The sequence below is a fragment of the Trichoderma breve genome, chromosome 6 (assembly GCF_028502605.1).
Source record: "Trichoderma breve strain T069 chromosome 6, whole genome shotgun sequence".
NCBI classification, from domain to species: Eukaryota; Fungi; Ascomycota; class Sordariomycetes; order Hypocreales; family Hypocreaceae; genus Trichoderma; species Trichoderma breve.
Genome location: NC_079237.1, coordinates 2,928,002 through 2,942,389, shown reverse-complemented (window position 1 = coordinate 2,942,389; position 14,388 = coordinate 2,928,002). Strand labels below are relative to the sequence as shown.

General features: G+C 51.2%; 3 protein-coding genes across 3 annotated transcripts; 1 reads left to right on the top strand and 2 right to left on the bottom strand.

The window, feature by feature from the left end:
* Positions 1-39: 39 nt before the first annotated feature.
* On the bottom strand, positions 40-970 carry T069G_09814 (enoyl-(Acyl carrier protein) reductase domain-containing protein; the record flags this gene model as incomplete). Its single annotated transcript, XM_056177024.1, has 2 exons — positions 40-796; positions 855-970. The coding sequence occupies 2 exons, from the start codon at positions 968-970 to the stop codon at positions 40-42; spliced, it is 873 nt and encodes a 290-aa protein (XP_056025502.1).
* A 1,797-nt stretch (positions 971-2,767) lies between these two features.
* Positions 2,768-4,808, bottom strand: T069G_09813 (uncharacterized protein; the record flags this gene model as incomplete). Its single annotated transcript, XM_056177023.1, has 10 exons — positions 2,768-3,095; positions 3,151-3,311; positions 3,385-3,425; positions 3,486-3,596; positions 3,652-3,816; positions 3,959-4,021; positions 4,095-4,142; positions 4,205-4,372; positions 4,508-4,636; positions 4,703-4,808. The coding sequence occupies 10 exons, from the start codon at positions 4,806-4,808 to the stop codon at positions 2,768-2,770; spliced, it is 1,320 nt and encodes a 439-aa protein (XP_056025501.1).
* Positions 4,809-6,790: 1,982 nt separating this feature from the next.
* On the top strand, positions 6,791-9,376 carry T069G_09812 (uncharacterized protein; the record flags this gene model as incomplete). The annotated part of the gene is made up of 1 exon (XM_056177022.1): positions 6,791-9,376. The coding sequence occupies one exon, from the start codon at positions 6,791-6,793 to the stop codon at positions 9,374-9,376; it is 2,586 nt and encodes an 861-aa protein (XP_056025500.1).
* Between the last annotated feature and the right edge of the window lie 5,012 nt (positions 9,377-14,388).

The window sequence follows — 14,388 nt, the reverse complement described above, 5'->3', positions numbered from 1 at the left end:
CTCTCAAGCTCCGGCAATTTCAAACGAAAAATCACAAAATTACAGCTTTGACTGTTCTTCAACTAGCAGCTCTCCACGAGACCACAAAGCACCACCGTCAATAGCAATGGCCTCACCGTTCACATGCGACCCAGCCCGACTCGTCAAGTACACCACGATGCCCGCGATATCCTCCGGCCGTCCCAGCCGGCGCATGGGGTTCGCCTTGGCAATCTTGTCCGCGCCGCCCGACAGCTGCAACAGCCCGTTGGCCATCTTGCTGGGGAAGAAACCCGGGCAGATGGAGTTTACGGTGATGCCGCGCGGGCCCAGCTCGAGCGCCAGGTTGCGGCCCAGATGCAGCACGGCGGCCTTGCTGGCGGAGTAGCCGTAGGTGCCCTGCTTGCCGAGGGTGCCGACGCCCAAGCCCGCGACGCTGGCGGTGATGAGCACGCGGCTGGGGTCGTCGAGCGAGGCCTGCTTCTGGAGCAGCGGGGTGAAGACGCGGACCGTGTTGAAGACTGCTTTGACGTTGAGGTCCATGACTTTAGCAAAGGCTTGATCGGGGTGCGTGTCAAAGGCCTCGCCCCAGGTCGCGCCGGCGTTGGCAAACAGAATGTCGACGTGGTCGGTGTGCTTGCTCACTGCGGCGAGAAGGCTGTTGACGCCGTCCATGGTGGCCGAGTCGGCGGGCACCGAGATTGCCGTGGCGTCGGCGGCGCGGCCGGGCAGCGCGTTGAGGACCTTGCATGCTTCCTCGCAGGCGGCGGCCTTGCGGGAGGAGATGAAGACCTTGGAGCAGCCGGCCTGCATGAAGCTGTTTTGGCTGGTTAGCTGGGGTTGCGCCTTGCTATTGGGGATATGGAGCTTCCTACGCTGATGCTGCGTGCAGGCCGAGGCCGCGAGAGCCGCCAGTTACGACAGCGACCTTGCCCTTGAGGGAGAAGAGCGAAGGGAAGTCCTCCAGAGTGGCCTCGACGGCGGCAGACATTGTGGTAGATGGATGGTTAGGAAGTGATGTGGTTCTTCAAGTTGGACGCGTATTTGGAAAAAAAGGGATGCAATTGATCAACCAAAAAGCGTATATCCACCAAGGAAGAAAAAAGAGGCAAACAGGGTATATAATTCAAAACGAAGAATTCAAAGAAGAAGAGCGGAGGATTTTATCTTTCCTCTAACATGGCCACTGCAAGACGGTTTTAAACGTCAAAGGTGTTGCCCCCTTGTCCCTAGATCCTCGGTGTAGATGGAAGTGGACCGACGCCGAAAACTAGAAAAGAAGATAGGGTATCAGGTACCCCCGCCGCAAATTTTCGCAGAAGAGGTACCTACAAGCCCAGTAATTGCGGGGGAAGATGCCGAGGCACAGGAAGAGACGGCCCGGGGGGAGGCTTACATATCAAGATCTGCTTGGGGGGTTTTCCCCCTTCTTTTTTTTTTTCTGGGGTATTTTAGATCTGGCACTACCGAACGACTAATCTTCGATGGCGGTATGCTTTTTTTGGGTGAGAGTGGTTGGTGATGAAATGTGCGGGGGATGTTTATGAAGGATTGATTTGATGTTTGGAGTTTGTTTTGGTGAGAGATTGTTCGGCTGGGAAGAAGTGAGAAGAGCTGGATGTCTTGGAAATTGAGACTGGATTGCGCGCGAGGGCTCAGCGGATGAGGGAGGTGGTGTGTAGGGCTATTAATAGAGATATGGCTCAGAATACTCCGTGCTACATCTTAAATGGTCGAGATAAGCTTTCAATAATATGTTCTTTAACAGCAACCCTTAGATTGTTACTATGCAACGAGTTACATGTGTAGTGATGATCTGTTCTAGTGAGATAAATCCGACGCAGCCGAACATGCAAGCCAAAAAGCTCTACTAATACTATTAATTCCGGTATATAAGAGGCAGCTTTCTAGAAGGGATATTACTACCCTCTTCTTCTCCATGGTGCCTGAGCTGACACGCCGATCCTCCTTCACTCTGGTCTAGCTCACCAGGTTGGTTGCCAACCTTTAATGACAACTCCTCTCCAGCTGTGTCACAGCGTACCACAAGTAGTCTTGCCATTTCAACACTTACAACTGGAAAAGTCATGCTATAGCAACGATTTGGTATCTCATATTCTGACTCATGTCAAGTAACAGTTAAATACATCATCTCCTCCAAAGCATCAGCAGCAACATCAAGCTTTCGACAATATGCATTGAGACTGTACATCAAAATATATGCCGTGAAGAAAAAAAAAAGGGACACATAAAAACATGTCAATATACCCAATGTATAGAATAATAAGGAGAAATCATGCATCCTGATGATATCCAGCCGGCCCGGCTAGCCGAGCAATAAATGTGTGTGTCCTGTTTCCACCACATGGGCCAAAGCAAGCGAATGCAATCTACCCCCCGTAAGCGCGGCTGAAACTCTACGCTTCCAGTCAAGCCTTCACGGCTTTAAACGGAAAACTGATTAGGCACTGCAAAGCAACGAGACGCCGAAGAAGAAAAATAATGCTTGCCGGTTGTGGCCGTAATGCTGTGCGTAAAAAAAAAAAGGGCATCTCGAAGATGCCAGGGGGGATACCCATGCTGTATTTCCAGCTCAAGATTGCTAGGCACAGGGTCCGCAGGAATCTTGTGACATCGTGGGATATCTATTTCCGAGGAACGTATTTTGTGGATGGGTGCACTGCCATTGGCAAGGCGGCTCCATCGAATGCGATGCGCTCGAGGTGTGCGCAACCGCTTGAGATGATAAAAACGTGTCTGTGCCAGCCATCAGCTTTCCCCCAGGGTCTTATCGATGCCTCTGCTTCTGGTGGTTCTTTTTGTTCCAGCAGTGGTTTACGGCATCGCTAACAAGTTCCCAGTCATTGTACACAATTGATCCGATGAAAAACACCTTGACGTTGTGTTCTACCGTAACCAGCTTTGAATAGTTGACGCGGGATTCCTTTGAGAGCTTCTCGCCCTCTTCTTTCATCTCGACCCGAACGGGAGGGAAGCCTAGCTTTGGCTCCTTATCAAGTAGTCGTGGCTTGCTGCCGCGCTCATGAATGATGCCGTGTTTGTCAGCCTTGACACCTTTCTTTTTGCAGGCTTTGCCACCGTACGTCAGAATAGGGCTGTCAACAGTTAGAATGTCCACTCGAGAAGGGAGGGGACTTGATATGAACATACACGCAGGTGCAGTGGCCCTGATCGTTTGCTATCACGATAAAGCGCCGGAACCCGACAAAAAACTTTGTTCCAAACCGGTTCTGGATTTCATGTTTACCGGACACGCTTGGAGCGCCTTCGGAGCTGGCGCCTTGCGGCTCTGACCAATGGACTTTAAATATCTTTTCAGCATTGCTGTTAGCCGACTCATTCTATCCCCAGGCGTCAGGGAAGGGCCTTGGTTGTAGTACACACCTCGCCTGGTTGAAACTTGCTGGACGGCTCAACTCGATAACCTAGTCTTAAGCATCAGCTCTACTGGTGCGTGCCATGCAGGAATGGTTGCAAGAACCTACGTGGATCAAGCTCTTCTAATGGCTCCTCGAGTGCCGCAATGTGATAGCTGCCTGCTCCTGATTGAGCCTTTGGCGTAGGCGGGCCCTCGTCTTCGTCGTCATCATACTGAGCTACATATCCCGTTAGCTTCAGCGTGGTATAAAAAATGGCGGAAGAGTATCATACCATAAGCCGATGCTGATGACTCTCCAGCATTCGCATATGCGTATGCATTGTAGTCCTGGCTCTCCGCTATAGTGTTTGCCAGCTCGTCGTCTTCGTGATCTTGGTCAGGGCTGTGCTTTCGCTCGTCGTAATGGTTCCGCTCGTCGTACCCACGTAGTGGTCGGTCTGGCTACAAGTTTCAGCATTGAACCAAGGAAATAAATGACCGGAAAAAAATTGAAATAAATCGACGGAAAAAATAGAACAATGAAAAATAAAGGAACCCAGGGCGATGGGGTCGAGATAGAGCATTTGTGGGTGCACTCACCAGCTGCGTGATTCTCAGCTGATCGGTCTTCTCTTGCGCCGTACACGGGAGCCGATTGAGAGTCTACCCCGCCAACAAAATCTTGTCAGTCAGTCAATCGCCGACAGCGGTGGGATATTGGCCATTGGCTATATACCTGATGTCGACGGCTGGTAGTACTGTGCTTCGGATGATCCGTGGACGTCTAGTTATGAGATATACTGTGAATGACTGGGACATGATTCCGCTGCAGCTGCGACAACTTACATTGGTTTCCCATGTAATCATACTGCCCCGCCTGGGACACATGTAACGATTCCGCCGTCGAGGTTCTGTAGGCGCCTTGTGCCGAGTCCTCGTCGTGGGAGCCTGTGCGGTGCCTGTGCTTGCTCTTGGGCCTGCCGGATTTCGAGTTTGACAAATGATCTTCGGATACTGCAAAGGCACTCTCCAACGTCAGTCACCCAATTATCACGTATACGCATGCCGATCGTGGCCCGCCACACAAGCTCTCTTGAGCTTGTCACGGCGCAACCAGTGCGACTTGGTAGGTAAGTGGATAAAACGCACTTGAGCCATCGTAGTCGGTGGTGAGGCCTTTGAGGCCCTCGGTTATGTCGTTGATCGTTGTGTCTCGCGGAGTTTGCGCATGAGCGGCGGCGGCCGAGTCGTGCTGGTCCCAGTCATAGTCGTAATTCCCTAGCAAGTATCACACAGGTGTTGGCGGTGATGAGAAATGTCAAGCGCGGGGAGGGTCTTTCGCACCTTCAGAATCCTGGCGAAAACGATAGTAGCGGTGGTGGTTCTCATCCAAAACCCAGTCGGACCAGCTGCCCCATTGATGGGATTTTGACTTGGACCCGTGGTACATTGTGGCATTTTGCGCCCAGAGCAGCGCGGGAAAGCTACAAGATCATCCGGCGCTTTGTGCTGGACGGCGCAAAGGACCGGGTGAAGCCCGAATGGTCTGAGCACAGGCACAGGCGCAAAGCACCTCTAGTCGAGGCAGGCGGACGGAGGGGACGGGTTGCAAGGCCGGACGCAATGCGGATTCCAAGGCCTTTTAAGGATGATTGCAAGCGGCAGCAAGACGTAGCAAGACGCAGAAGAAGCAAAAAAGCAACCAGCTCCAGCTCCGGCACCAGCACCAGCGCAAGATGATAAACAGCGACGGGCGGGAGGGGAACGTTTGGGCCTGTTTCTATGGCCCAGATTGGCGCGAGCCTCCGTGGGTCGTCCACTTGCTTCCTGGCCCGAGTGCTCCCCGGGCCTGTTGGTATGCTTGTATTGGGTGGTGCCGCAAGGTTGAGTGAGTGGATTGCTGCGAGCTGCTGCTAGCAAAGCAAGCTGCGGCGCTGGCGGATAGGATTATGGAGACATCTGGCATGCATCGCTGGGCGCTTGTTTAGCTACATGCAATTACCTCGAGCTGCCGCCGCCGCTGCTGGGCAGATCAAGTCAATGGCCATGGCGTGGTGTCCCTGTATAAGAGGGCATATCACACAACGTCGACGGCGCAGACAAGGGTCGCTCCGGCTAATGGGCAGCTTTTCTGCGCGCAAAATGCATCCTGACGTTGGCCAGCAGTCGCATTGCGCTATGGGACGATCTCTGAGGCCCGTGGAGGCGGCCCCGATTCGGAGGTGGTGTGCGGCTTTGTGCGGTTTTTGCTGGGCTGGGTTTGTTTCTTGTCTGGTCTTCAATGTTGCCTGCATATTGCCAGCTGGATTTCGCCCCAGCCAGCTACTGTAAGCCAAGCCAACGTCGGGTGTCAGCGAGCTACCTTGGCTGCTTCGTACATCAATACTGAGACATGATGAGACAGCGGCCAGTCAAGTCTGTCCGTCACAAAACCATCAGACAATGACGACGAGACCCCGTTCCCACCATGGAGCACTCACTCAATAGACGCAAAGCACCTGCTGGGGATCGCCCATCTCCGCCATGCACCTTGGCCTGCAGCCCTTCGGTCCAAGGCCCTGTCAGGTGGCTCGGCCGCAGGAGCCCCAGCGCTGAGCGACGGCCAGGTGTTTTGCTCGTATCCTCTGCAGATGCAGTGGAAAAGACTAGTCGATTTTGCCATGCGGGTCGAAGTGTCGATGGTGATGATGTCGAGGTAGAGTGACATGCCCGGTTGGGGCTGGGCACAGACCGTGGGCGCCGCTAGGGACGGAAAGCCCCGCGCGTGGTGGGGCTTCAGCGCTGCTAACCCACTGTCTAGTGGCCGGACTGTGCTCGCCGACGCTCTGTAGGGCTAGCGGGTTAGCGGGCTGGTGCTACGCTGTGGGTGACGCTTGATACGCTGCAGACCTGCTAGCGCGCCGGGGAGGCGTCGACGACAGTGCTAGCACCTGCTGCCACAGGGGAGCCACAGGGGATTCAGCCAACCGCTGGCGCGCTGGGCCATGCTCTGGCTGGCGCTATTCGCTGCCAGTCAGATGGATGCTGAGCCGGGCAGCTTGAGCTCTCCACGCAAGCAAACATACGGCCCACGTTTACTCTCGCAGTTTCACGACAAGACACAGACACACTTGCCTGCTCACTCATATGTGGCCGCAAACCAGAGAGCTGTCCTGGCTCATCCTGCTCGTCTGAAGCGACGTGTGTTTTGCCACTGTGGACGCCCGATTTTCATTTGCTCGCAGATACACATTGGATGCAGCTAGATGAGCCGCGTCGGTCCCGCTGCTCGTCATCTCTAGGTCCAGCCCACAGAGCCTCGTCTGGCCGCGATCCGACACCTCTCGCATCCTGTCACGCCTCACCGACGTTGGATGTCATCGAGACGGAAAGATGATCAGCGATGGGCAATGCTGAGCGTTAAGCCACTGCCAGCATACTCGAGCCGCCTCCATGGACGCCGCCGTACAGGGACCGGCCAGCCCAGGCAACCCATCTCTGGGCGATCCCATCAGCACCGGCAGCATGGACGGCTCTGCGGACGTGTCACTCGTCACGTTTGCTGCCGCCGCATCATCCCACGAGGACGAGGACTTTAAAGAGAGCGACCGCTGGAGGCTGCATAGCGACACGTCGACGATATCCAGCAGGGTCACCACGCCCGATCCCGTCGTGTCGAGCCCGCCGCTGACTCCCTTCGCCTCGGCTGGCAGTCGGACGCCTCTTCCTGGCAGGATTTCCAATGTCTTCTCTCCTCTTCCTCTTCTACCTCCCGCATTTCCTCCTCGGCGAGGGACGGAACGGGGTCGCGGGAGAGGACGTGGCGGAGCAAGGGGAGCCAGTCGACTTCTGCCGAGGAGCCCGAACGAGGCTACCCGATCCCATCAGCCCAACCCGGCAGATTCATCTCGATACGGACCTATTCGACCTCCGTTGCCTGCCAGCAGTGCTGGCATGGCCCAGTCATCATCACCGTTTCCATTGCTTGTCGAGCAGGACAGAGGCGATGATAGTCACAAATCTCGCCGCCTCGGTGTCCCTCCTCACCCGCCGCCACCACCTCCGCCGCCGTTCAACTCTCCTCCACTTACCTCCTCCTCTTACTTTTCTAACCTTCCGACGATGAGCAGGCCAGACCTTAGCCTGGCCGACAACAATTACGCACCACCACCTTCATCTCAGGCATCCGTCAGCACGCAGCAGTTGATCCAGTCTGCTCCTGTTTTTTCAATCAATAATTATGTGCGACCACGACCATCCCGAGGTAAACGGAACTCGGGACGGTCCTATCGTCGGCGGAGTAATGGCCCTGAAGATGAAGCACTGACTTTCTCACTGACCAGGCTTGAAGATGATGAGACTTGGAGCTCTTCATCTTCATCTAATGAAGATCCAATCGCCTATCGTAATGCTAGGCAGTTCCCTCCCCAGCTTCCCGCTGGCCCGTCCTATGGACCATCTGCCCCTCGGAGCAGATCCTCTGCGGCAAATCAAATCACGGCATGGGTATCACAATACGAAAAGTCGAGGAGCCCAACCAGATCTCGATCGAGACTGGGTGACATTTCTGCAGTTTTACATCCCACTGACACCGAGTCACACCTGGATGGCTCTTTGCATTCCAATGATTCATCCCATGGCGAAATAGAAATGCTGTGGCAGCAATTGAAAGAGAAGAGAGCTAAACTAAGTGGCACAAGGGCAGAGATGCGGTCCAGGAGAAAGGCGCTGCGGCAAAAGAGGCGTGAGAAGGATGCAGCCGACAATGCGTTTATGAGCGTCGTGCGGCCTGTGTTGATCAGCCGAGGAGAGCTGTTCCAGGCCCCATCTAGCCTTTTTGAATCGCGGCTGGAGAAGATGCAGCAGTTGAGAGATGACTACCAAGTTCTGGAATCCAGCTATGAGACTCTCGAGGCCATGTTGGACGAGGAAGAGCGTGATCTCAGCATCCTTGAAACACGCTTCTTTAGCATCTTGGCGGCTGGCCAAACCAAAGAAGAGCGTCAGCTCGACATCTCCAGCGATTCTGGTGCTGCCAACTTCAACATTGATCAGGTGGAAATACCATATGAGCTCAGAGGCATATCTCCGTTCGGCCCCGTCGAAGACCCACATCCCTTGTATGTCGATTTAACATCAACGGTGGGATATCTGGGGAATGCTCGGGATGAATATGCAGACCTCCTCTCCACCAAAGAGCAATACGAGGAAGAGCAGCTGCTGAAAAAGACGACCAATCAGAAGACCCCGGATGAGCTAGACATGAAGGAATTCTTTGACGAGTTCCCATCCGAAGAGGAGCGGATGGTTGGCGTGATAACCAACCTAGAATCCCAAGTGAGTCGCCTCAGGAAGGTCTGCGAAGACAGGGGAATCATGAAGAAGCACATGTCTGTCAAGATGGAGTACGCACTGGATCCACAGATCAAGTATGAAGATCTAGATCTAGACGACGAGCAGACAATTCTGAGCAGCCGCAAGACATTGGGCCATGCCGAGTTCAATGAACTACTGTCTCAGCCAGATCATGTACTGGCAGATGAGCCACTCACCCCACTGGGAGCTCTCAAAGCAGCCATCCGACTTCCGAATCACCATCCCGAGAAGGGTGTGAAGAAGAGGTTGGCATCCAAGGAGTATGCCATCGACAATCTCATGCGAGAATGTGACGGCGGGAAGAAGGCCGACTATGTGAACCGGTGGCTGCTTCACCAACTGCGACTTTCCCCGCTCAATGCCGTGCTTCTGCGATCCACTTTCCAAGCAAGCCGGTCTCTCAAGATTCGAGACATGTGGCGCTGGCAGTGCGACGTAATGCATTATTGGTGGCGTGATAACACCATGTCTCTGACGGATGGCTTCTTCAAACCCATAACCAGCGATAATTCGGAATATTCAACTCGCCAGGGATCGCCGCACCTGTCGCGGGCCGCATCTGACGGTGGTCCTAGGCATGTCTATCAGCAACATGAGCCAATTGATAACAGCGATGCCATGACTGAATATGGCGAAAGCTTCCAAATGAGCTCATTGTTATAATTTTCTTTCGTTTCGCCCTTTTTCCTGTTCTTTTTATATCTGTTTAGCTCGTGCTTACGGAGGCCTTGTTCTTTCTTCTTCCCCTTTTTTTATCGACAGCGATTTTTGAAGCTGATTTACCAGATAGGTCCAGTTTTTGTTTTTGCTTTTTGCCCTTTTGTTTTTTGGAATGCTGGTGTTTAGGCATGATGTTTGTTCAAGACATGGTGAAGCAATTTTGGATTGGATAGATGGAAAACGTACCCTAGGTTGGCCTTTTGCACACTCAGGCACATTTAGCTTGAGCTCTAGACGGAGGCAGAAAAAAAGTGATACCCCTTCCCCCTTTACCCCTTTTCTCTCTCTTTCGAAAAATGTCCTCCCTCCTCTTCTCTCCGTCTTCCCCCCGTCTTCCATCTGTTCTGATATCTTCCGTTTTCTTGTCTGTCTCTACTTGAGATCAGCGATTTATGAGCGTATTGCATTTTCACTAGGTGTGGTATTTGTCGCGGTGAGCGCAAAGTATGATCTCTTCTCTTTTCCTTCCGTGTCTGGCAAGCCCAGCTGTTGAAATAAACTCTCTGTCCTTTTCTTCATTCCCCAATCGCTCCGCCTATTCCAATCTCATCATGTCAACAATTTCTCTTATTTTTTGTCAACTCTCTTTTCTTTTGGGGGGACCCAAATAAAACCGGACCACCGGATGGCGATGTGTGCTTTTACAGGATGATGAACCTGATGGTGTTTTCTTCGATTCCGTCTGCCTGCCTTTTCTCTATCCTCCATACATAACCTTCGTTGCCCTTGAACAAATGACTAGCTCCCGTGAAGCCAAACCGGACCGATCCTCGTCTGCTCAAGAATATGGAGCCCAGTCTCCACCTCGCGAAGCCGTGGTGAGACAAGCTTCTCTTTTTGTCGAGCGGCAGTGTGGAGCAGAAGCTGGCGCAAAGTACCAGTACACCACGGCCAACATGGTGGTTTGACTAGTTCCGAGTGGCCGCAGAAGGTCGCATCACGTTTATTCACGGGATATGCAGATGCTCGGCTTCGGGCTGTTGGTGCTAACGATTCAATTCGCATGCAGCTTAGGCCTTCTGCACTCATGTCCGCAAGTCGCATAGTGACAATGCATGTGATGCCTTTTTGCGACCCTACGTGGTGCCATTTGAGCCATGCATGAGCGCTGCAGCATGCGAGAGTGCTTTAGACGGCATGTTGTCTTGTTTTTCCGCTGCTGTTACGATGACAGGTAATAATAAGAATAATGATAGCGCGAGAGGGGCTTGCGAGGATTTCATGCTTGTTTCTCAGCTGCCAATACCGCCATGTGCCTGGTCCCGGTAAGATTTGTTCAGCTCAAAGTACCAAGACGCCGCCTTGATTTCATGCATTTCTGCTTCATCTCACGCCGAGGCCAGCTTGTCAGAACTCCGTGTAATCCCGCAACGGTCGGTACAAGCGTTTTGCTTGATGCGGCTTATCAAAAGGCAGATGAGAGGTTTTTATAACCGAGATGCGATCTGTCACATTGATGCCATAATGGAGCCCATTGCCCGTGAAAACAGAAGGACCTGTCACAAAAAGCAAGTAAGCACTCACCATTTCGCATTCCGCCCAGAATGAAACCTCAGCCAAAAGTTCGAACCGTAAAAGACGACGGAACTTTTCTCCACGGCTCACGGTGTTAGCGCTGTCAGTACAGTAGCCTCGCCTTACGCTGCAGATTGCGCGCAACACGCACACGTATATACTTGCAGTAGAGATGGTGCGGATTACCTGGCTGACGTACATGAGAGAGGCTTATTGCTCGTATGTTAGCCAGTAGCTTCAAAGGCGCTTATTGCTCGTATGGTGAGCCAGTAGCCTTCGAAGGTGGTCAGAATTTGGTCCGGCGTTTTGCATGAGTGAATTAACACGTGTTGTTTGGCTAGATAGCCAGCGCAGAGCAGAGCATCTTTGCTTTTTGCCAGCTGTTCGAAGATGATGGGTGAGAGTGTCGTAGGATCGGTGTACGTTGCTGTGCTTATTTTGTGGATGAGGAGGATTTGATGACGGGAGCCCAACGAGGTGGTTTAGTGGAAGATATGACTACGAACACATACGCTAGAGAATGGGCACTTTGCAATTTGGTGACGGGGGAGAGTGATGCCGTGATGCTGATGCTGAGGATAGGATTAGTTAAGACGTGTTCGGGTTGTTTAAGATCTTGTTGAGGGAGATTTCTGATGGTGGATTGGAATGGTCTGATGGTTTACATAAAGCAGATTCGAAGTGAAAATTACCTATATCAAGATGAATTTTTAAAATTGCACCGTCGGTGCCATCTTGGGATCAACTTTGTTATATGATGTGCTTGCTTAGTGGAAGATCCGCCGGTTCTCTGGCTTCGCTCTCTATGCGGAACAATATTAGGAGGCTTGATCATGATTATATTTACTTGATATCACGATTCATTAAGAAAAATGCATGTTCTGTGAATACGCATCAGCAATTCAACGATCTGCCTACATGTACCTATCTGCCTATATACATGCACAGGTAGCAAATATGAGTCAGTAAGAAGTGGACATCTCTTTTGACATATAATGCCACTTGTAGCTCGGTTCAAGAAAATTATATGTTAATGCCACATCTTTGAACGAAAATATAGAGGTTATAATTATAATCCAGGGGGTGAATAAAGCTGCAATGTCTAAGTCAGAGCAAGGCTACGTCTCAGCCTTTGATTCAAAATCCAGAATCAATCCGTAGCTCAACCCGATTGGCCACTGCCGACCAAGTCAAACCTCGAAGATTCAGGCCACAAAGTACGACCGTGAAAGAAAGGTTCAAACCCCCAAATTGCGCAAAAAGGCCACAACAACAAGATGAACGAAAATATGAAGATGAATCGCCCATAACACCCGATTGTTTCGTGTCCACAGATTTCAATCCCGAAAATTATGCCGCCAGAAACGAGATTAAAGAGGGTTTGACGTGATTTCTCGCGTATGGATAGACATTATCTCTATGCGGATATGTCGTATCGAGCATGTGTTGGAGGCGAGATTCCCCTGGAATTGCTGTAAACGAGGCGCAGGGGTTGGCATGAACCGTTGGCGGAGCAGGATGGGTTCTGGGGTAAGGACGTGCAGATGAATTGATGAACTGCCGGAGATGCCGTGCTGATTTGCCTTACACTTATTAATTTTAAGGATTAGAGGTATTTGTACATGTATGGATATCGCTGCAGCCGATTTGGGCTGGAGCTACGTTACTTGTAATATATACAATATCGACATCGACGGTGCAATAATTCGCAGTTCATTATGCGATGGGTAGGTATGTACGAAAGAAAGCTCAACTAGTGCAAGGTACCAATCAAATGTAAAAAATAGCTATAGAAAGACTCGATACATTACCGCTTTGCTGTTTAGTAACGACGTGTGACTGCTTTTAGTGATCTGACCTTCAAGGTCGGAAGTAATATCTCCAAAGGACAAGGATACACTCGAATAAGACATAACTTTCTTTAAGCGGTCATGTTGATTAGTTGTTACAACCAGTAAAATATGTCCAAACTCATTCCGAAGACATGGCGTGCGGCAAGTTTCTGATATTTGGGTAGGAGGTTACCCGTGAATGGAGTAGTACGCCAGATCCCTCGGTGAGTGAAGTATTTAAACAACAATCAAAAGAAATGGACACAATATAGCTATACACTATTTTTAAGGCTACCTACCTAGTGATAAGTCGTTTAAATATTATCTATCAATAAGCAGTCATGTCTAGTATCAACTTGGCTACATCTTCATATGCTAGCAGGTAGCTTCAAAAGGCACGGACAATGGACGAAGCAAATTGAGAAATTGCAACCACCCCGCCTAGGCAAATCAATTACAAGTCTCTGAAACAGCCTATACCACTCAGTTAAAAGCGTATCTTCTGCTCCTGTGAAGAGAACACCTTCAAGAGAACATTTTCGTCGTCCCCTTCTCGATATAGCGAGTATACACACAAATTTCACTTAAGATAAAAGCACTTCTGGATACAAAGTCACGAGACACCAGCAGCGGAAGAGTCTCCCGGGTGGATATCAAATCCCCTCGGGCTTCGCGGCACTTTTTTCTTGGCAAAGGTGAGAAGCCGGTCCTTGAAAAGGCAAAGATATGTCGGTCGTCTGTACAAATGCTGGTCAAACAGAGCCAGAACCTTGAACACTGACGAAAGATACACCTCACTTCGGCGCTGTCAGTATTCAAATTTTTTCTTTAATGCCGACATGTAGCCTATCACGTCTGCTCTGATATGCTGGGACTTTTTCCCATTTTTCACACCGTTTAGCCGCTTCATGGTTCCCAAATGCCCAGTCCACCATGATGTAGTTCTGCAGGGCGACATGTCGAAATTTACCCCTGAGTCAGGGATGGAGATAATACGGGTGCACAGACTACGTGATTTACCTTACAATCTTGCATTTCTCTATGAAAGGTGCCATGCCATTCCATCCTGATGCCCTCATCATCGCAGGAACGAAATTTGATGGGTGGGCGAGTGGATGAGTTTGGGGGCGCAGAATACGAGCGGCAGTCCAAGAACTTGGCATGTAGCAGCCAAAAATATCTGCTTCCTGTGGAGCGAGTGTCCAGCAACTGGCCGAAGCTACCTCCTCGGACATATAAAATCGTGTCAGCATCTTAATGAGGCGCATTGGTTCACCGTTTCAAGCCGCGCGCCAGATATTCTAGAACAAAACCGGCATTTGTAGGACTCCATAATGTACCGGTGAAGACAAAAGAAGAAAAGGCTAGCAAATCACGAGCCAGCATTCTCACTAGAGCACTAAGATCGCTTTTTGTCTCCCAAACCCGGACGTACAACTCCAAAGGGCGTAGCACAGCCTGCAAAGAGACAACTATGTGGGAAACGAAGTTTGAGTTAACCACTCTAGGAGAGTACTTTTCTCAAAAAAGAAAAAAGTATCCGTGCTCCCTGGTACTTACTCGTGCTTGTGATTAGCAATCCCGGGGTAAACTTAATGCGTACCAGCG